This window comes from Natator depressus, chromosome 1, assembly GCF_965152275.1.
Source record: "Natator depressus isolate rNatDep1 chromosome 1, rNatDep2.hap1, whole genome shotgun sequence".
NCBI lineage: Eukaryota > Metazoa > Chordata > Testudines > Cheloniidae > Natator > Natator depressus.
Genome location: NC_134234.1, coordinates 312,381,823 through 312,405,040, shown reverse-complemented (window position 1 = coordinate 312,405,040; position 23,218 = coordinate 312,381,823). Strand labels below are relative to the sequence as shown.

Below are 23,218 nucleotides of genomic sequence, written 5' to 3'. Positions count from 1 at the left end.
GGCCCACTACAACTTCAGCTTCCCCTTCTGTGACCCTCTTGTTACTTTGTCTTAGCCCTTATTAGTAAGAAGGGGCAGGGTGACAGAATTGAAATCCAAGGTGTCAATATGGAAACCTGCAGTTCTGCTAGAAAAGCAGCTGCCTCCTGTTGTATCAGAGAAGGAAGTTGCTGACAGAGCCAAGCAGCTTCATTGGTTTTTGTGGTGTAGTTCAATTATCTTGACTAAACAGTTACTGCATTTAATTAAAAAAAAAAATTCAAAAATGACTTGCATACAAGATATGGGGAGTGATGGAGTGAATTTTTGAGTTTGTGAGGACTGTGGTTGTTCAGCTAGAGGAACCCAAAGAAAGGTTCAAGAAAGCTGGATGCATTTCAAAGGATAAGTATTTCCTCATCAAAACCTAATGTTTCTAAACATATTATATGGAACATTCAGTTGTTCTCTGAAGAATTATAACAAATTTGGAGATTGAATTCAATCACTGAAATATGAAACAAAGCAAAACTAAAATCCCTAAGTGCAAAACTCAAAGCTAAAATAACTAGTTTCCACCTGTGTGCTCGTGAGAGTGAGTGTGAAATAGTCCTTTTTGACAAATACTAAACTGTTAGGTTTTTTTAAGGGGGGGAAATCACATTAAATAAGCCCACTGTTTCTAGAAGTATATCTTAATTTTTCATGTATTATAATCTGAACTGTTTAACATGGTTTTCTTTTTATTTCTAGATGGCGTGAAAGGATCATAATTACCTAATCAACATGAACAGAATGGCTTCCTGGATGAAGAAAACAAACGTTCAGTTCATAGGCTTATGTCTACAACATGAAGTATTTAACAGTAGCTGTCTTTGAGAAATTAATTTGTGACCTGAGATCTCCTGGTCCCGGAAAGAAATTGAGATTTTACAAATTAGAGCTATAATTTTTCAGCACGTTTTTTGTGACTAATGATATTTAAATCTGCACAACAAAAATATAGAATACAAAACCCAAGGGTCATACTGATACATTTTTGTTTGTGCATTACGCAGGATATATCATTTTAAATTAAATTTTTAAATCATCTTTACTTTTATTTATTTCTTAATACATGAAGACTCAGCAAGAATAATTTGTCACCCATGGAAAAAAATAAGGCATATTCCCCAAAAATGGACAGTAATTTTGTGTTAGATAAAATCAACAATTTAAAAGTAGAGCAAGAAGATGATGGCATGAATAATTGTACTTTGGAAAGAATGGATATAAAAAATGAACATGAAGATTTCAAACATACAGACAGTAGCGATGAACAAGAAGACAAAGAAAAACATTTCATTAATAACAATCCTGGCAAATATTTATCTACAGAAAATGAAGATGATTATGGATCTCTGTTTTCTCAGTACAGTAGTACTCTTTATGATGTAGCAATGGAAGCTGTGACACAAAGCCTCCTTTCTAGCAGAAACATAAGCTCCCGGAAAAAATCCCCTGCTTGGAATCATTTTTTTATATCCCCTCGAGACAGCACTAAAGCAATATGTATGTACTGTATGAAAGAATTTAGCAGGGGTAAAAATGAAAAGGACCTAAGTACAAGTTGTCTCATGAGGCATGTGAGGAGAGCTCATCCTACTGTACTTATTCAAGAAAATGGAAGTATGCCGGGTCTAGCTTCTCTTTCTTCGCCTTCATTGTTACTGCCTGCTCAGTCTGCAGATGTTGGAGATTTAAGTGCTGTGTTATCGCCTATAAAACTGGTCAAGAAAATTGCTTCTAAGATACCATCTCCAGATCGAGTAATTGAGGAATCTGTTTCTATAGTCTCTTCTGAAGAAATATCGGACCTTTCAGTTTCTGAAAAGTGCATCAAAGAAGAAATCATGGCCGGGTCATCTCCACCCCTACCCAACAATCAATATGATGAAACTGTGGAGAATGTAGCTGAGAAAACTGTTCCAATTCCAAAGAGTACATCAGGTTCCAGAAGAAGATCTGCTGTCTGGAAACACTTTTATTTGTCTCCTTTAGATAATTCTAAAGCAGTTTGCATCCACTGTATGAATGAATTCAGTAGAGGAAAGAATGGAAAAGATCTTGGAACTAGTTGCTTAATAAGGCACATGTGGAGAGCCCATCGTTCCATCGTTTTGCAGGAGAATGGCGGTGGTACAAGCATACCACCCTTGTACTCTGCTCCTCCAACTTTATTGCCTTCTTTACTGCCTTCTGACGGTGATCTGAATTCTGTGTCGTCCTCTCCAGGAAAACTGCTTAAAGAATCAATGTCTGCTTCTTCTTCTCCAGATAGAATGGCAGAGGAGATCCATTCTACTCTCCCTTCTGGAGATGCTCTGGTGGAAGACTCATCGATGTTGTCATCTGATGATATAGGTGAAGCCTCCTTAGTGTCTTCTCCTGAGAAGCAGTGTGAGGGATTAAGTCCATTGATATTTGAACATAGCTCTGTGTTTCAGCAGAATAAAAGGATTATGAAAAGGCTTAAATCGGAAGTTTGGCACCATTTTTCACTGTCTCCAGTGGACAGTCTAAAAGCTATATGTAGATACTGTAGTTGTATGATAAGTTGTGGGAAAAAAGGAGATGTAGGCACAAACTGCTTGATGAGACATCTATATAGACGCCACCCTGAGGTGATTGGGAACCAGAAGAGTTTTATAGATGCAAGTTTGGCAAATTCTCCTTACGCTACTTTGGCTTCCGCAGAATGTTCCTCTTCAAAATTGATTGACTTACCCACAATGGTTACAAATGGTAATCCGATTATATTTCCTGTCAATAGCAAGAAGACCTCAAAACTGTGGAATCACTTTTCAATTTGTTCTGCAGATTCAACTAAAGTAATATGTATGCACTGTGGACGTACAATAAGCAGGGGGAAAAAGCCAATAAATTTAGGTACAAGTTGCCTTCTAAGACATTTGCAGCGGTTTCATAACAATGTGCTGAAAACTGATGTTTCAGAGACAGTGTTGTCCTCTTCTACGGATAATCACAAGCCACTGAGCACAGAATTATTAGGATCTTCAACCTTTGATGAAACCAATGACAAGTTTTGTGATTCTCACCCAGTTGCCAAAAAAATTACAAGTCTTGTAGCTGAAATGATTGCACTTGACCTTCAGCCATATTCTTTTGTAGACAACATTGGCTTTAACAGGCTGCTTGAATACTTGCAACCTCAGTATTCCTTACCTTCACCATCGTATTTTTCTAGGACAGCAATTCCAGAAATGTATGATAACGTGAAACAAATAATTATTTCACATCTGAAAAAAGCTGAAAGCGGAGTAATACATTTTACATCAGGAATATGGATGAGCAATCAAACACGAGAATATCTAACTCTTACTGCTCACTGGGTAACATTTGAGTCCTCATTTAGACCCCAGTGTGAAGATTACCATTGTACAGCACTTTTAAATGTGTCACAGATTGATTGTGACTACAATGGCATCAGTATTCAAAAGCAGTTAGAATATTGGTGGGAAGCCTGGATAACTTCCATTGGCCTTCAGATTGGGATTACTGTTACTGATAATCAGAGTATTGGAAAAACTTTAAATGAAAGTGATCATTCGAGTGTGCAGTGTTTTGGTCACACTGTTAATCTCATAGTAAATGAGGCTATTAAAAGTCAGAGAATGGTTCAGAATTTGCTTAGTATTGCAAGAAAGATTTGTGAACGTGTTCATCGGTCAGCAAAAGCAAAGGAGAAATTAGCTGAGTTACAAAAAGAATATGAGTTGCCCCAGCATCAGCTTATTCAAGATGTTCCATCCAAATGGAATACATCATTCCATATGCTTGAACGCTTAATTGAACAGAAAAGAGCAATTGATGAAATGTCAATAGAGTGCAGCTTTAGGGAGCTGATAAGTTGTGATCAGTGGGTAGTTATGCAATCTGTGTGTCATGCTCTGAAACCATTTGAAGTTGCGAGTAGAGAGATGAGTACACACATGTCCACTTTAAGCCAGGTGATTCCAATGATTCACATACTTAACAGAAAAATAGAGATGTTGTTTGAGGAAACAATGGGGATTGACACCATGTTAAAATCCTTGAAAGAAGCTATGGCGAGTAGATTGTCTAGCACACTTCATGATCCAAGGTACATTTTTGCTACACTTTTAGACCCCCGCTACAAAACATCCTTATTTACAGAGGAGGAGGCTGAACAGTATAAACTGGACTTAATCAGGGAGCTGGAAATATTGAGTTCTACCTCAGATGATAAACCTGTTTCTAATGGGTGCGATATAGGTTCACCATCTACAAACTCCTGTGGGGAGGATAATCTTTGGTCACTTATGGCTGACATGAAAAAATCAAAAGATCTAAAAGTGAAGGCAAAGTTACCAGAGGATATGGTGCTCTCATACTTGGAGGAAGAAGTGCTTGAGCATAACTGTGACCCACTAACTTACTGGGACTTTAAGAAGTCATCTTGGCCAGTATTGTCAAAATTGGCTGTCAGATTCTTGGGTTGTCCACCAAGTATTGTTCCTTCAGAGCGATTGTTCAATACATCCAATGAAAACAGCAGCTTTAGTCAGTCAAGGCTAATGATTGAACACTTTGAAAAACTTATCTTTTTGAAAGTGAATCTTCCCTTAATATACTTCCAGTATTGAAACTAATGAACAAATTAGACTAAAACTATTGTTGCTCACTGGATATTAAATATTTGGATTGTTAAATTGCTCCAGTAGGGGCCATGTATGACATCTAATCAGTGACTGTAATTCAAAATTTTAGTTTTGTCAGCTTTCATTAAAATGTCTACATGTGCCTTATTCATAGTTCTTCAGGCCAGATATTGTATATATGTTTTTTAAAAGTTCACACTAGAAATAGCCTGTCTTGTCAAATTATACATAATTATGTAGGTTTTAATTCATAATTGTAAATGAACTTAAAGCGCGGTCATTTGTTTTAATAGAATGGCAAAAAAGATGTAAACAGTTCTATTCTGTAGTTTTTTATTCAATTATGTAAAACCCATAAACCAGGTACTGTATTTTAGTTAAACATTGCTTTAATTGCAGCAAAATAGCTTTTGTAGCTGTCAAAAGAAAGCTGTACATAAAAGGTGGAGTTCAAGCCATCTTTTTACCTAGCAGTTTTTAATTGCAAGCCCTAAAGTACTTAAAGGGTTATGAAGAATTATTATGGAAGATGTTTACTATGACAGGAAACTATTGAATTACTCTTTGAAAATGTAACTAAATTTTAGAGGTATTATGGAACATCAGTTATACAGTAATCTGTAATAAAACTTGCCATGTGCTGTTCTCTTATTCAGGTTTTACATTGTTACTGAATTACAGAAATATTCTGAGTATTTATATAAGCTCTTTTTGGAAGTTTTTATCAAAGTTTGTGAATGAATGCTTGTTGTTTAATGCAGTGCATGAAAAGGCAAGAAATTTACAGTGAAAGATCTGATGTTCTAAAACCTTTTTTTAATCTTTAGTGCATCACAATTATAAGGGTTCCCTGGTGTAAAAATTGAACCCTGGTTCCTGACATGATTACAGCCGGCTATAACAAATTGTCTTAAAGTTCTTAGTACAAAAATAACAAACTCTGATTCTGAAGAATAGCCTTATGGATACGGTGCACTGCTTAGAATTTTATGTAGTAGGGTTGATCCATAATTGTTTGGTGTCCATCATGCAAATGAGTGGGTCCCTACCAAATTCATGGTCTATTATAAGATTTTAAAAATCATAAATTTCATGATTTCAGCCATTTAAATCTGAAATTTCACAGTGTTGTAATTGTAGGGGGCCTGACCCAAAAAGGAGTTGTGCAGGGGTTGCAAGTTTATTGTGGAGTGGGGGTGGGGAGGTTCCAGTACTGCTACCCTTCTGCGCTGCTGCTGGTTGCTCCGCCTTCAGAGCTGGGCAGCTGTAGACCGGTGGCTGTTGACTGGGAGCCCATCTCTGAAGACAGAGCCGCCACCAGCAGCACTGTAGAACTAAGGATACCATGATATGGTATCTATTGTCGCCCTTCTACACTGCTGCCTGCAGAGCTGAGCCCTCAGTTGGCAGCTGCTGCTCTCCAGGTACCCAGCTCTGAAGGCAGTGCAGAAGTAAGGGTGGCAATACCACGACCCACCTAAAATAACCTTGTGATCCCCCTGCAACTCCCTTTTCGGTCAGGACCCCCAATTTGAGAAACACTGGTCTCCCCTGTGAAATCTATATAGTATAGGGTAAAAGCACACAAGACCAGATTTCACGGTCCATGACGCATTTTTAATAGCTGTGAATTTCGCAGGACCCTACAAATGAGTTATTGTAGAACCCTCTAAACTTCAAAAATAGAGTAAAAATAGCCAGCATTTAAATTGTAAACAATGTTTTCCATGTTTTTCTCTCAACTACTAAAGAGTCATCTTCCCATTTCATTTTGATTAAATACTTTTGGGAAGCAAGTCATGCATTTGCCTATGACCTTTTAGAAAAATTGTAGTTTTGTTAAAATACTGTACCTATGCTAATCTAATTTTGCATTTACTATGTTTTAGTGTATTTATAAATGGTGAACTCAGTTTCTAAAATTAAACATTTTATTTGCAATTTCTAGTGCTATTGAACACTGCCTTTTTCGTTTCAGATGGAAGTAGAAAAACTGTTTGATGTGAGAATGAAACTGATTAAAATACATACAGAAACTTATATTTTAGCACAGACCATTATATGGAAGGGAGATTAATTGGTATATTTAGCTCTCTGGATTTCAAAGGCTATCTTCTGTAGCCCTTACGTTGAGTAGTGTCTTACTGCAAGTACTTCCATTGATTTCAGTATGCCTACTTGACCTGAGTAAAGGTTGCTGAGACGTTCTCCCAGTGGCTTAATAGTTACTACATGACACTTCCCAAAACATTTTGAAAATAGGCTGTTAATGGAACAATTAAAACTAAATTCTGTTCTCAACGATATGCACAATGACACCACTGAAATATATGGGAATTGTACTTGGCCTGAGACCAGAATTTGTTCTAACCCAGTGCTTTCCCATCTGGCTCTGGTTCTTGTGCCTTCTGCATTTAAGTCCAGGTGGCTTCCTCCTCTACATTGCCTGGGCATCAGCACAGTGGGTCAGTGAGAACATGCAAAAGACTGGGTCTCTGCTCAGTTCTAGTCTGCAACTTCACTCAGGCTGGGAACAAGTCCTGCTGAGCTGTTATACCCCTGGGCTGAAGCATGCTCAGTCACTCTGAGAATGATGCATGCGCAGTCTGGTCAGCACTAGAAGCTGTGAAAGGCTTGAGTATGCTCGGAGTGGACAGAATCTTCAAAGATTTTAGCTGCTAAACACTTACAAGTCTGAGCCTATCTGACCAGTAACTTTTCAAAGACATAACTTGACCAAATTTGGGTGGATTTTCAAAGGGATGGCAAAAATCCCTGCTGTGAAATCGAGCTCCTACCAAATTTCACGTCCTTACTGTGAAGCAAAAAAGACTGCCAGAATTTTTTAGCATAGGTAAAACGTATTTTTCCTTAGTCTCTTTCTTGGAAATGACTGAAAAAACTTTCCAAAATAAAGTTCAGCCTGAGGCAGAAACCCAACATGAAAATTTCAGCCCAACTGGTTAAAGTTTGGCAAAGTAATAAGCAACAGAAAACCACTGTATAATGGAACATGTCAAGCAGTGCTACCAGCTCCACTTATAATAAAAGATTTGAAATTAAAATTTAGAGTACTCAGATTTGATCACTTCATTGTAATTTTATATTAACAAATGTAATGCAATTCAACTATTACACACTGCCACATTAAAAGGATTGGAGCTGGTAGCTCTACTTATAATAAAAGATTCTCTTGTACATTAAAAGGATCAGCACCTACCACTGTAGAGGGAGGGAAACAAATCTCAGGGCAAAACTACTATATTCCTTAGAAAAAACAACTTAGTGTAACTTCTAAGGTTAGGATTCTCATTAATGATGCTTTTATTCCTGCCTCCCCCCGCCCTTTCAACCAGTCACAGTGGCGAACTGCGTTAAAGACAAAGCTGCGACCAGTTGTGTAATCCACTAACAGTGAAAGCTGCGGTCAAACAGTCTTGCTTATATTGATATCATGCTGGTTTGTGGTTTTGTTTTCTTATTGCAGTTTGAAGAATTAAACTCATTTGTGTAGAGGGAATCTAAGCATTCAGAACTACAAGTAAAAGCATGTGGGGGTGGTCGTCTTCTAGTGTTTATAAGTGTGTGCTGTGAAGAGCACTCCTAAATTTTGGGGGAAAGTAGGGTAAAGGTAGCTAACAGTGAGGATTCTCTTGTACAGGCCTCCTGGCTCTGCAGCAGAGGCATCCTCTCCTGAGGCCAATCTGATGGTTTAAAAAAATGGAAATTTCATTCACAAAAAAAGACAATGAAGATAAGGTTGCAGCATTGATGGGTCAGCTAGGTGTATATTTTTCCAAACGATCATCTCTGGCAAGATTTCACTGCATGGGGTTTATGTTCTTTCGTGAACAGAGAGAATATTTTGAAAGAAGACATGGTCTGGTGTTCTTTAGAAGTTAAAATGTTCTGGAAGCATTATGTATTAATTAACAATGATACCTAAAAGTTCAGATTTTACAGAAACTAACCATCACAGTTAACTTTTGAAAGACAACTTTCAGTGTAAAAAATATATATATTTGCAAAAAACCCACAAGGTTTGTGCCTATAAATGTATGGCTGATTCATACATCAAGAAAGCAACACAATGGTGCTATTTCTCCTCTGAGTATATTTCTAAACTTAAGCCTATGTCAGAGGGCTTAAAAGTTTTTATCAAAACCAGCCAACCAAAAAACAAATAAACCAAACCCCATATGTAGCCATTCACAAAAGTTGGAAAATTAGTTCATAAATCAAGACAGCAATGGCCGAGTGCACCACCTATTTACTGACGTCTCACTTAAAGCTATCCAAAGGACCAAAGACTTAAGCCCAACTAAATAAATGGTGCAATACTTCCTACTTCAGTCTGAAAATATATAGTTGCTTCTCTACAGTGGTAGTTAGGGTAATTATTTGTTTCAGTGGCATGTTGTGGTATTGCACCCTTAATCTTTACTTCATTAAAACTTTTTTTTTTTTTGGTGGTGGGGGGGGGGGAGAATATACTGAAATCAAGAGAGTTTTTTGCAAACTAGGAATTAGATTATTTTGTTTATCAATACACCAGAAAACAGGTGATTTTCTTCTAAATGCTGGTGCCTTTGAAGCTGTGTTGCAAAACTTTTAAAACCAAAAAAAATCTGAACTTTGAGATCTGGAAAAATGAACTCACTCAAAACTTTCCTTTGTGTTTTGTAAACTTACATGCTTGCACACTTACTCTTTTCAATACCTCTTATGCTATTTGATGTTTAGGATGGCTCTGGAGGGAATTAGATAAGTCTTTTTTCCCAAAGGGAAAATCAAATAGATGGCACTTCACCAATGGCAATTTCAAGGGAGGCCAAAGACTGGTTTAACAGGTTTTGCAGAATCAGCCTTGCAAGAGTACTGCGTGAGAGAGCCTCAACTGCCACAATGGAGCAGGCTCCACCCAATATTATCAGTTCCTTCCATACATGAGCACTGAATCTTACGTGGGGGCTTCAAAAGAAAACAAAATCCTAGAGTTGTAAACATGCACTTCCATGAATGGGAAGGTGAGCAGCTGCTTCTTTTTCAGTGGGGAAACTTTTTGCTCAGTAAAATATTTTACGTCTTGAATTTTCAGACAATAAGGAAGACTTACATATTCGACTGCTAAACTCCATCACATTTATACTTGTCACTGGCATTGAATTTTCATATGCTGCTGGACCTCTCACCATACCAGATCTAGTATGGTTAAGAAAACAAGATGTCACAATTTAAATTGATACACCACATCCCTTGTTTATTTGAGTAGACTGTGCAGGTTTACTTAGCAGGAATTACTGGTGAGAGGTGGTGGATTCCCAAGGGTGGATTCCCAGTGCTTATTTTGATCATGTATCTGTGTGAAAGCTTATATATAGCTTAAAGTCTAAACTGTGTGAAAGCTGAGTGAATCAGTCTCAAAGTATGATCTCTAAACACAAGGACATATCACCAAACCTATACTATACAGTACATTTGTCTCCTAAATATGCTCTAGCCATATCCCTTTGCAAAGTCTTCCAGGACAACTTAATTCCCTGAAATTTATAGAAATGAATGTTTTTATAGGTACATGTCTATGTTACGTGTCAAGATAGTTTGGTTGTGGAGGAAGGATTATTGAACAAAAGCCTAAATATTTTTGTTTGAAATCTAAGTTGTCCTTTCTCCATGTTCAGTATAAAAATGTGATGAACCCTCTTCTAATTCCCAACTCTGTCTCAAGGTGGTGCTTGCCAAAAAGTACAACTGTTCTTCAAATGGGTTCTTGTAACGTTAATTATTTAACAGCTTACAAAGCACAATTATATATAGTGACAACGCTACAATGAATGTGGCTTTGCTATGATGCAAAATGAGATTATTAAAGTTTCACATAGCAATTTAGTGGGGAAAAAAATCACAATTTATACAGTAGAACCATCAAGCAGTACATCTGTAATGCCCAAGGATTAAATACCACAGAATAGCATACACCTGCTCCATTATATTTTTCATACCAGGCATTTAAAAACATGTATATATTGCATTGGTAAACAGGCCAAAAAAAATCAAATTATTTAGTAATGCTGACCTTGAAAATGTTTCAAAGAAGATACATACAGTTCAATCATGATGTGGATTGGATTTACATAACATTGGAAAGCTTTCTGTAATTTATGTAAGAAACAGCTGTATACGTAAATAAGTTAATCAGTACAAAGATTGTATTATTTCCATAGCTGCTGAATTGCATTGTTAGGCAAATTGCCATTATTTTGGAGATTATCAAGTCATCAGTGAAGTTATGTCAGAAAACTTCCTTATGGTCAAGAAGAGCGAGTAAGCTTTTCCAACAGTATTAATTTTGTTTTTAAGCTTAAAGTAAAAGGAGGTAGTGTGGTAAGGTTCAACCCAATTCTGTTGATGCCTGATATATGTGCAAGTGGCCGATGGGTCATCTTGTAATGAGATACTTGAATGGGATCCATTTCCATTAGAATGTGTGTATAAGATATCATCATCTGGTCCCCAGGTTTAACATCTTCCCTTTTGTCATACCTGTAAGGAGTATGCAGTGGATTTATTTGCATTCTTTTCAGAACATACTAAACTTCTGCTAGTTATCCTGCACAGACATGTACTATCAAAAACAACATAAAAGGAATAAAAAGATTCTCAGTCTAATTCTCATCATACTTCATTATGTGAGCCACAGAAACAAGTGCTAATGTTCAAAGGAAGTCAAACATTGCATTAGCAACTCTTCCTGCTGCTTCTTTGGTAGTCCATAGAGATCTGTGAGCTGCTCATAGCATATTTCCTCTCTGCCCCTCTATTTGAAAGCTGTGGAGAAAAGATTTACTGTGAGGCCTGTGATTTGCAGGGGAGGGGGAGTGGACTGGCTTTCGTTAGGATCTGATTATGTGGGTTTGACTTATTAGGCTGCAGAAGGGGCAGTCCCCCATTGCTGGCAGGCAGTTGCAGTGGGGGTCTAACATCATGATGGTGCTGAGTCATCATCTCTTCTCCCCCCGCCAATAAAACAAGAAGGATTTCCTACTGGTTAGGGCTCTAGTGTAGAACTTGGGAGTCCCTGGGTTCCATTCCCTGTTCTGCCACAGGCTTCTTGTGTGACCGTGGAACCAGAGTTACAAAGGTATTTAGGTGCCTGAAGATGCAGATCGGTACTTGGCATGGTTTATAGAAATGCCTATGCATGCAAAATGCCTAACCTGCCAAGATACTTCTGTAAATTACACTAGGGCCCAGATCTTCAAAGACATTTAGATACCTAACTCTCAGTGAAATCAACAGGAGTTAGGTGCCTACATACTGCCTATCTGCATCTTTAGACACCTAAATACCTTTGGCCATCTGGCCACTTGTTGCTTCGTCCCTTAGTTCCCCATCTGTAAAACAGAGATGACAGCCCAACTGCACAGGGCTATTGGGAAGATAAATACATTAAAGGGGGATAGATAGAAACATAGCATGCCCATGAAAATATAATAGCTCTAAGGGAATGCTATTTTCTTAAGTAAATGAGGTTAAATCATAGCCTTCATGAGACTGTGTACCATGTTGCATTAGGTTCCACGTAGTGGGAAGATAAGAAATATTTATATTTTTACATTATATGTGTATATTTCCATTGTACATAAATGATTCATAAAGATAAATCCTTTTAGCTAATTTCTAAAGTTATGTTTAAGTTATCAATTTGCTTCCCTTCTGTAATTAGAGTTCCCACTTCTATACCTTGCAACAATGGGGCAAGGAAGAAGGAATGAAGAAACTTCCTTACGTGTCATAGAATCATAGAATATCAGGGTTGAAAGGGACCTCAGGAGGTCATCTAGTCCAAACCCCTGCTCAAAGCAGGACCAATCCCCAATTAAATCATCCCAGCCAGGGCTTTGTCAAGCCTGACCTTAAAAACTTCTAAGGAAGGAGATTCTACCACCTCCCTAGGTAACGCATTCTAGTGTTTCACCACCCTCCTAGTGAAAAAGTTTTTCCTAATATCCAACCTAAACCTCCCCCACTGCAACTTCAGACCATTACTCCTTGTCCTGTCATCTTCTACCACTGAGAATAGTCTAGAACCATCCTCTTTGGAACCACCTCTCAGGTAGTTGAGAGTATTACTCAGGTAGTATCAAATCCCCCCTCATTCTTCTCTTCTGCAGACTAAACAATCCCAGTTCCCTCAGCCTCTCCTCATAAGTCATGTGTTCCAGACCCCTAATCATTTTTGTTGCCCTTCGCTGGACTCTCTCCAATTTATCCACATCCTTCTTGTAGTGCGGGGCCCAAAACTGGACACAGTACTCCAGATGAGGCCTCACCAATGTCGAATAGAGGGGAACAATCACGTCCCTCGATCTGCTCGCTATGCCCCTACTTATACATCCCAAAATGCCATTGGCCTTCTTGGCAACAAGGGCACACTGCTGACTCATATCCAGCTTCTCGTCCACTGTAACCCCTAGGTCCTTTTCCGCAGAACTGCTGCCTAGCCATTCGGTCCCTAGTCTGTAGCTGTGCATTGGGTTCTTCCGTCCTAAGTGCAGGACCCTGCACTTATCCTTATTGAACCTCATCAGGTTTCTTTTGGCCCAATCCTCCAATTTTTCTAGGTCCCTCTGTATCCTATCTCTGCCCTCCAGCGTATCTACCACTCCTCCCAGTTTAGTATCATCCGCAAATTTGCTGAGAGTGCAATCCACACCATCCTCCAGATCATTTATGAAGATGTTGAACAAAACCGGCCCCAGGATCGACCCCTGGGGCACTCCACTTGACACCGGCTGCCAACTAGACATGGAGCCATTGATCACTACCCGTTGAGCCCGACAATCTAGCCAACTTTCTACCCACCTTATAGTACATTCATCCAGCCCATACTTCTTTAACTTGCTGACAAGAATACTGTGGGAGACCGTGTCAAAAGCTTTGCTAAAGTCAAGAAACAATACATCCACTGCTTTCCCTTCATCCACAGAATCAGTAATCTCATCATAGAAGGCGATTAGATTAGTCAGGCATGACCTTCCCTTGGTGAATCCATGCTGACTGTTCCTGATCACTTTACTCTCGTGTAAGTGCTACAGGATTGATTCCTTGAGGACCTGCTCCATGATTTTTCCGGGGACTGAGGTGAGGCTGACTGGCCTGTAGTTCCCAGGATCCTCCTTCTTCCCTTTTTTAAAGATTGGCACTACATTAGCCTTTTTCCAGTCATCCAGGACTTCCCCCATTCGCCATGAGTTTTCAAAGATAATGGCCAATGGCTCTGCAATCACATCCGCCAATTCCTTTAGCACTCTCGGATGCAACTCGTCCGGCCCCATGGACTTGTGCACGTCCAGCTTTTCTAAATAGTCCCTAACCACCTCCTTCTCCACAGAGGGCTGGCCATCTACTCCCCATGTTGCGATGCCCAGCGCAGCAGTCTGGGAGCTGTCCTTGTTAGTGAAGACAGAGGCAAAAAAAGCATTGAGCACATTAGCTTTTTCCACATCCTCTGTCACTAGGCTGCCTCCCTCATTCAGTAAGGGGCCCACACTTTCCTTGGCTTTCTTCTTGTTGCCAACATACCTGAAGAAACCCTTCTTGTTACTCTTGACATCTCTTGCTAGCTGCAGCTCCAGGTGCGATTTGGCCCTCCTGATTTCATTCCTACATGCCCGAGCAATATTTTTATACTCTTCCCTGGTCATATGTCCAACCTTCCACTTCTTGTGAGCTTCTTTTTTATGTTTAAGATCCGTTAGGATTTCACCATTAAGCCAAGCTGGTCGCCTGCCATAGTTACTATTCTTTCGACTCATTGGGATGGTTTGTCCCTGTAACCTCAACAGGGATTCCTTGAAATACAGCCAGCTCTCCTGGACTCCTTTCCCCTTCATGTTAGTCCCCCAGGGGATCCTACCCATCCGCTCCCTGAGGGAGTCGAAGTCTGCTTTCCTGAAGTCCAGGGTCCGTATCCTGCTGCTTACCTTTCTTCCCCTTGTCAGGATCCTGAACTCGACCATCTCATGGTCACTGCCTCCCAGATTCCCATCCACTTTTGCTTCCCCCACTAATTCTTCCCTGTTTGTGAGCAGCAGGTCAAGAAAAGCTCCCCCCCTAGTTGGCTCGTCTAGCACTTGCACCAGGAAATTGTCCCCTACGCTTTCCAAAAACTTCCTGGATTGTCTATGCACCGCTGTATTGCTCTCCCAGCAAATATCAGGAAAATTAAAGTCACCCATGAGAACCAGGGCGTGCGATCTAGTAGCTTCTGCGAGTTGCCGGAAGAAAGCCTCATCCACCTCATCCCCCTGGTCCGGTGGTCTATAGCAGACTCCCACCACTACATCACTCTTATTACTCACACTTCTAAACTTAATCCAGAGACTTGTCAACTTGTATGTCCACCAATCCTTCACATCTAAGCAATCCAGAGACTTGTCAACTTGTATGTCCACCAATCCTTCACATCTAAGCAATTTCTTCCCTGGTGGGATCCGAAGGTTACTCTAAAGTTGCCAGCAAGAGGAAGGGCCTTAATTTCAGAACGAAAGCTTCCAAAACTCTTTAACACTAAAACTCAGCTCTGATCAATCTAAGTTAGTTTTGACATGAAATAAACAGCTTCATCTTTGCTGAGGCTGAATCAAATTAATGAACATTGAGCTGATGAGAAAAACTGACAGGAAATACATTTGTCCTCTAGCAACTGCTTGTCCCTCAGTATTCACCTCTGAGATGCAACTCACAGTGATGGAGAAGTCAAGAGGGGCAAGGATAACAAAAGTTAATAGATACAGAACCTTCATTCCAGCAAAATCCCATTAAGAACACTAAGTTCAAAGATGGTGCCACAGCATGAAGCACATTCCGCAGAATCCCAAGAAGCCTGTAAATATACTGTGTAATGGTACACTAATGTATGCAAACTACATATTTATCGTCTCTCCTAAGAAACCACCGTTTCGGGACTAAGCAGTTTAAGGACTATCAGATCCAGCTACCATTTGAGATGGCACATCTGGTCAGGCTGGTGGAGAGAACATGACATCTGGCCAACAGCCTTGCCAGTTCCAATCCCATAGTCTCCCTCTGGGCTAGTAAAGGAGCTATCATTAGGATGCAAGCTTTCCTGAATATTATTACAGTATTTGAAAATAATACCTTTTGCTCATACAGCACCTTTCATCCTGTTTCAAAGAGTTCATGCTAATGGAGGAAAGGCAAACAAGATTATAGACCCATCCAGTTTTAGAATCTACATAAAGTTTCTTTCAGTCGCTCTTTGAAGGCAGATAATGGAATTCCTGCATTTGTCTTGGGGCAAATAGAATATCTGGGCATGCCACTTCAAAACACTTCTAGTTATACACTGCAGTTATCCTGATGAATCATCAGTCTGCTTAGCCACTCCATCCATAAATCTGATTATCCCTTTATGTGTACAGTCTGTGAAGACAGCAAATTATTTTCTACCCATCTGCAGGGCTCTTGCTTCCTCATGCCAGAGGGAAGGTCTGGTACTACCCTGATTCTTTGCATTATTGTGCTGTGTGATGAGAACCTGGTGCCTGTGTGTATGATCGTCAGCTGCTGTTTATCCCTGACCTCTCTTATGTTGATCCTTATGATGAATCAGCCTTTCCTTGAGGCACCTTTCTGATGAGCAAAGATAACAGTGAGTGACAAACTGCCCCTCCATATCAGGCTGCAAGACCACGGAACATCTGTCAGAGTGACAAAATGCTATTACTTTCTTTTTTCCATCACATTACGGCCTCACATTCTATGCTGCACCACCAATGGGAAGCAAAAACTGGTTAAAAGCCATCAAAATTAGGCATCATATACAGAAAATGTAAAATAGTCCAAAGTACGTTCAGTAAAGTAGCTTGCTGAATAAACAAGAATTGGGGCACTCTAGCTATCATATCTGTCTTACCACATTGGGGGGGGGGGGGACACGACATTGTACAATTATTTCTGACAGTTCATGATTTAGAGCTTCCTCCAGATTCCAACATGTGAAGAGCAGTCCGACATGAGAGTTGAACAGTTGTGAGGAAACGTTCCCACTAACTATATTCAGTATTGTAATTAGATTGAGAAAAAGTAGCAACAATAAGTGGTGCCAAACTGGCTAACTTCTGCACTCCTGACAAAAGCTAATTGGTTCTTCCTTCTCATTCTCCCTCTTCCCTGACTCCAAAAACCATGAGTTCTCAGATCACCTCAAGAACTAAATTACAACTCCCGCAGCCCCCCATTAGCTTGGAACGGTGAACCGCGGCCAGTGGCAGCTGCAATCAGCTGAACCTGCGGACGCTGCAGGTAAACAAAGCGTCCCGGCCTGCCAGCAGATTTCCCTACGGGCTGCGTGCCAAAGGTTGCTGATCCCTGCTCTATATGATGGAAGGGATATTCCACATAACTAAGGCTATATTTGAACATGCAAATACCGGAACATTTTGTCACATTTTTTCAATTTAAGATATTTGCCACTGTTCTTAAAAATTAGGATAAAAGGTTATTTACACTCTACTGTCATCAGTTGAAAAGTGATGGACTACTACAACGTGTTTTGAAAGATCCAGTGAAGTAAAGATGGATTTTGAGGGTTATCCAGGACACATTTTTATCCAGTCACACCAAAGGTAGTTGAGTTTAATAAGCTAAGAGATTTTTTGATTTTCCCTCTTGTGTCTTTACATTATCTCTGGTACTTAAACAATAAATGGGCCAAGAAAAACAGAAAACAAAAAGCTTCACAGACGTTCCATGTTTGGTAGAGAATTCTTACAGACTTCACCAAAATTCCCTGAAGATTTGGATTGCCCCTGATCATGACTTAACACACACACTGTGTAAGAATCAGTGTCCATCCGGTTTGCCAGCATGCATGCACACAAGAGGGAAAAACAATGTTTACTGTCTTGACAAAAACCCCTTGCTCATGGCATACCTCCAATTCGAGTTGACTTCCAAAAATCGAGAAACTCCAGTCTGTGCAGCAGCCACATCAATATGGACAGAGACATCTACAACAAAAACAATACTATTTCAAAATGCTTGTAACTACAGTACACCTGTAAGTGACGAATAAGCTACATAACCATAAAGATACGTGTAAATATTCCAAAATAAACAATATCTAATGTATTTATGAGAAATGTACAGCAAAGAATCCTCAAAACTGAAGTTAGATGAACACTACTTAACATTCGAACCAACTTTACATACCTGCTGTTGAAGGCACCAACTCATGTAATTTCTGTATTGCAACTCCTCCAGGGTAGTTGAAATGTGAAACATATAATGATGTTCCTGAATAAGCAGCATTAATTAGGAGATGTGTCATAACCAACAGCGATCCGAGTTTATATAGCCAGGATTTTTTGTAGTTATGCAAACTGTTAAGGGGTAAAAAAAACAGAATGAAAATTCGCTGTTGATCTTGCCTTTACATTCTGTAAGTAGTTATTGGGGCAGAACATTTTAAAAATAAAAGGTTTCACTGTTGGACAAAAGCAAGAGTGAGGATGATTGCATGTTCTATTATATTAACTAAAAAATTATAACACTGTATTTCTTTCCCTCAATTCTAAAGGAATTATTTTGAATGACAAATTAATAGTTACAATTACAACAAATAATAAAATATTCATAATATAACACTTTAACACTTCCGTGTTTTTAACCTTTAGCTATAGAAATAAACATACAATTCTCAAAAGCACTTTGGAATTTCACTTTAATTTGTTTATCTAAACAACTAAATTCAGTTCTTTAAGATAAACATTATAGTTAAATGTACCTAATTAATTAGCACTAAGGAGTTTCCTGAGTAAAGTAATAAACAGTACAGGTATTCACTGGAGTGTGCCCCTTTCTCTTGTGGGTGAATTTAACTGAATTATACCACTACGCTGGGGTACAACTTGCTGCAGATATCTACTTATAACTTTCATTAATTGGAGTCACACATTCATCAAGGAGAACAAAAACCTGTATTTATACAGCATATACAATAAGATTTCTAATAAATCATTTTAATGATAGTCAGACAATAGCGATCCCACTTTATTTATAGTGTTGTAACAGTTCTGGCCTTAACTGATGACTTATTTAATAAATAATCTTTTAACTATCTGGTTACAAGGCTAGGACTATGGGCCAAATTCTGGAACTGTAACAAAGCTTTCCCAAACAGGTGCACATATGTATTGCAAAGAGAGTGCTAAACCAGTGGCTCTCAAACTTTTTTCATTTGCGGACCCCTACAAATTTTCGAATGGAGGTGCAGAACCCTTTGGAAATTTTGAATGGAGGAGAGATCTATTGCCTGTATATATAGTTGAATTCTGTTCCATCAGTTTTCAGTCCAAGTCTTTTGCGGACCCCTTAAACATAGTCCGCAGACCCCCAGGGGTCCACAGACAGCAGGTTGAGAACCATTGTGCTAAACTACTTCCATTTTCTGGCTGGCAGCAAGCAACCCAAAGCACAGCCCTGCCCCCCACCTTACTCCTGCTGGGTGCCCAAATAACATGTTCCTGGGACATTGCTAGGTTAGAAGCCGCATGCTCCTAAAAGAGTGGCCCATGCCCCATAGTCCAATCCTCGTGCACTCCACTGTGACTCTTGCTATGGAGAACCTTCAGAGCTTTGTGCTGAGCTAGTATAGGGCAGCCAACTTCCAACCTATGCTGCCACTGCTGGCCACAGCAGTTCAGGTACAGAATCTGGCCCAACCACCACCTGCGTACGTGCCCTCCTTTGGCTTGCACATTACATTTAATCTCTCTTTCTCCTCTAAGTGATAAAAGAACTGACCAGCATCTTGTAAGCTACTAACAAGTTTGAACTGAGAATAATCTTTTCAAGAAGCATTACTCTGAACTTACATTCGTGTGCAACCTTTGGCAGCCACTATGTTGAAGACGGGGAAAGTGTATATGATAAACCGCAGCTCTTTATGTGGGAGAAAAGAATACAAAAAAATAAAACCCAGCGTTGGTAGAATTAATACCCGAGTCCTTTTGTCTGCTGCACCTAGAGGCACAAATATAATGCTGCATCCCAAAGCACGAGGCAGGGCTGAATAGAAATACCACAAGAAGGGAGAAGTCTTTAAGATGAAAAGGGAGTTAAGGATGTTATTGTTATCAGCAAATGTTTGGGTTAAAGTAACTTTATCCTTTCAGATGTTCTGCAAAACTTTTTTAAGTATGCAATAAATTTATTTAGTTTACAGCTATCACATTGTTCCAAATTACTCATATGTTGAACTTCTAAATAAGACAGTTTAGTCATTTCTGAAGATTTTGTTTTCTTCACTTAAGTTTTGCAGTCATCTACAGAGCTGGTTGAAAAATAGGAAAAAAAAGGGTAATGAAAAATTTTGTAGAAACGTTTTTTCCCAAAATTTTGAGGAACTTGATTTTTTTTTTACCAGCTTCCATGTAAAGAAATAAGCAAATGAAGGCATGTTTCAGTGGTCCATTAATATATCCTTGGAAATGCTATGGGCCTTCATTCCCCTCAAGCATTCGGGTACCAAGACAATGAACATGGTACAAAAACCTATAAAGCAGCATATAGGCATATATTAATGAACCACTGTGCACAAATACACAGCTAAATGCAATTACAACAGGGATCCTGAATTTAAAGTCTTTTTTTAAGGATTATAAGAAAAATAAGAGAAGAAAGGAAGGGTACAGGGAAAAACATTAACTTGGTAATTTGAAAACATCTTTTTTCTTTTTTTTAAAGTTTCCTGGACTTTACAGCTTCCCTTCTCCCTCACCCTTTGTGCTCAGCTGCCCTTGCAATTGCAGTCGGTGACCCACTGGTCTTTTCCCACTCTCTTCCTATTGCAAACACTATGCTGGGAATGTTGAACAGTAAGACAAAGAGAATTAAGAAGTGGGTACCAAGTCAAACTGTTGCCGAAAAAGGGAGCTGGATTCAAGGGGACAGAGAGATAAAATGCACTCTCATGAAAAGCCCTCTTCTCTTTTCAAGGTTAGAGGCAATGAGGTAAGAGAGGAGGAGTCAAGGGCTGATTTTGAAACCGGGCCCTTAGCAGTAAATACAAAAAGGAAAGGGCAAATTGTAGAGGTTTTGTAAAGGAATAACTGCCGGGGTGGTGGTGAGTTGAATATAGCACCAAGGCTGTGACTACATAGGAAAAGTTGTACCCTTAAAATATATATATATCCGGGTTGTTCCACTGGTGCCACCAGCAGCAGAAGCTACAGCGTAGATGGGATTCAGACATTTTTGCAACTGGATCATCTAACCCTACTCTTAGCCACTGCCTGTATTACAGCTGCAACCGCTGTTGCCACCACTGCACTAACGGGGAACGATGAATTCTGTTTTTGCCAGTGTAGATGCAGCACCAAGGCCCTGGTGACAGGGAGGACAGTGGAATTCACAACCAAGAGGGAGAGAAGAGTGAACGATAAGGCAGTGAAGAGACTGAAGGACAATGCAGGATTGCACAAGGAGCTTGATCCTGTGCCCCTGGAAGTCAATAGAAAAGCTTCCTTTGACTTTAATGGGGCAGGAGCAGGCACCAAGAGGAGGACAGGAGAGAGGTATGTCTTGGAACTGGACCCCACAAGGTAAATTTCAACTGAATTCTGTCATTGATGCCAAACATTTCAATCATGTCACAGCTGAGTCCCATGAATAAATCAGTACAAATATTTGGCTTAGCTGACATAAGGCCATGTCTTTATTTTCCTATATATATTTAAAGGATACTCCCCAGTTTGAACTTTTATTTAAAACTGTATTATACCAAAGCACTTTCCCCTCCGGCCATAGAAGATGCCTCCAAAATACGGAGTCCACAGCAACTGTTAGTCCTAGAAGAACAAAAAAAAAATCTAAGACTGAGGAGCTCATCCAAGCTGAACATTTGCATAAGAGATGAACATAGACTGGGACACCCTATGAGCCTGATCTAATGCCAGTTAAACCAATGGGAGCCAGATCAGGCTCTGGGTCTTGTGCTGACATAGAAATGTGACAGGTGATTGCACAGTTTGCATTTCATTGTAGAAATCACAGGCACAATTAGAGAGAGACTCATACTGTGGTCTTCCTCTATGTCCAGTGTGAACAATAGTCTGGACTGTCGATCAGGAAGGATGTGAAGCAGGGAGTGGCTTCTCTCTGTTAGCATCCTCCACCTCACAGTGCCGGAGTAAGTGAATGCTGATGTGCTCAGAATTATCTTCCACTGCTTCTCCTCTCAATGCTTTAACACCCTCCCCCCTGCCCCTAAAAAGCAAATGTATTGATGCAACCACCATCAGGCAGACTCTGAGAGCATGCTTTTTAAGAGAGTCGTGTTGTCCATGAGGAGGCTCAGTGGGTCTACATATGCTCCAGGCCTCCACAGATGGCTTGAGACCCAGGAGATTTCAGTTTTTCTGCAGTGACCAACACCTAATCTATTAAAATTAAAAAAATGAAATAATAAAAGATGGGAACATAGCATGTACCAGGCAACTCAAGTATCCCTAGAACCTGATTTGTGTAAACCTCCCTCCTTCCATCTTCCTCAATATCATCTTGTGTCACATCACATTACATCTCATTCCTGGTCTGAGTTCGCTACTCAGGGTGGCAGATCTCAGGCCATTTGATGGTAATGATGGCCAACCCCCCTGAACGTTGTGAGTGGGAAACTCCATCTCATCTTACCATAATAGTGCACTCTAGGAAACATTGCAAGTTGAAACATGCAGCATTTTCTAGCCCCTACACAAGTTCCTTCTGTGTAGAAGACAATATGGTCCTAAGGTTTTTGCTAAATATCCTGCATTTCTCCCAGAGTAAAATTTCACCAGTTTAATGAATACATTAGCTTTCTTGTGGTGAAAACAGAGGAAATTTATTCTTAATTTTCACTTTTTATTGAGTAAGTTTTACTGCAGGCATATTTTTAAATAAAAGAAGACCTTAGAAAAAAGAAGAAATAGTAGATATTAAATTCAATGAAAAAAAGGAGCACTTACCCAACCAAACAACGCCAGCAGCAACAGCATGGGAAAGCATCTTTAAAATGGAGATTCTTTTACTTAATAATGTCACCAGAAGCATGAGGCCCAAGAAGATACAGAGCTCTGATCTGAAGACAATAATTGCCAGTGCTGAGAACCAAATAAATGGTCCGTGCTTTTGCTGTATCCAAGATGTAAGTGCCAAGAGAACTGTAAAAAGATATAAAAACACTGTATTAACCACCGGACATCTTTAAGGTTTTTTTAATTCAAGTATCTCCTCTATTTTGGGCCCTATTCAGTATTCCTACTGCAGCAAAGCTTTGCCAGAGAAAGGTATGCAGAATAGGGCCCTTTGTAAAGTACTCTAGTTTGATGCACTAGCTAACTAGGAACGGGTGTATCACAAAGGAAAGAGTCTGGAATCCCTCCCCCGGGAGTATATTTAATGAGTGACATGAACAACTCTACTTGTGACAGGGTACTGAAAGCTCTTCTGAATCTAAGTGGTCTGGTTATTACTATTATAATTTATTC

The 23,218-nt window shown here is 39.6% G+C and overlaps 2 protein-coding genes across 5 annotated transcripts in view; one reads left to right on the top strand and one right to left on the bottom strand.

Annotated features, from left to right (window-relative positions):
* Positions 1-6,631, top strand: part of ZBED4 (zinc finger BED-type containing 4) — a 28,243-nt gene extending 21,612 nt beyond the window's left edge. Inside the window, exon 3 of the mRNA XM_074942384.1 lies at positions 733-6,631. Coding sequence (XP_074798485.1) covers positions 1,128-4,646 — 3,519 coding nt within the window. The 5' untranslated portion in view covers positions 733-1,127 and the 3' untranslated portion in view covers positions 4,647-6,631. The remainder of the gene's footprint in view (positions 1-732) is intronic.
* Positions 6,632-9,120: 2,489 nt separating this feature from the next.
* ALG12 (ALG12 alpha-1,6-mannosyltransferase) overlaps positions 9,121-23,218 on the bottom strand; it is a 28,662-nt gene continuing 14,564 nt past the window's right edge. For 3 of the 4 annotated variants that reach the window (XM_074942385.1, XM_074942386.1, XM_074942389.1), the window contains 6 exons: positions 22,697-22,891; positions 21,435-21,538; positions 19,565-19,788; positions 17,901-18,070; positions 17,623-17,698; positions 9,121-11,204 (listed from right to left, as the gene is read on the bottom strand). In XM_074942385.1, coding sequence (XP_074798486.1) covers positions 10,973-11,204; positions 17,623-17,698; positions 17,901-18,070; positions 19,565-19,788; positions 21,435-21,538; positions 22,697-22,891 — 1,001 coding nt within the window. In that variant the 3' untranslated portion in view covers positions 9,121-10,972. The remainder of the gene's footprint in view (positions 11,205-17,622; positions 17,699-17,900; positions 18,071-19,564; positions 19,789-21,434; positions 21,539-22,696; positions 22,892-23,218) is intronic. The other variant, XM_074942387.1, reaches the window with a different exon arrangement.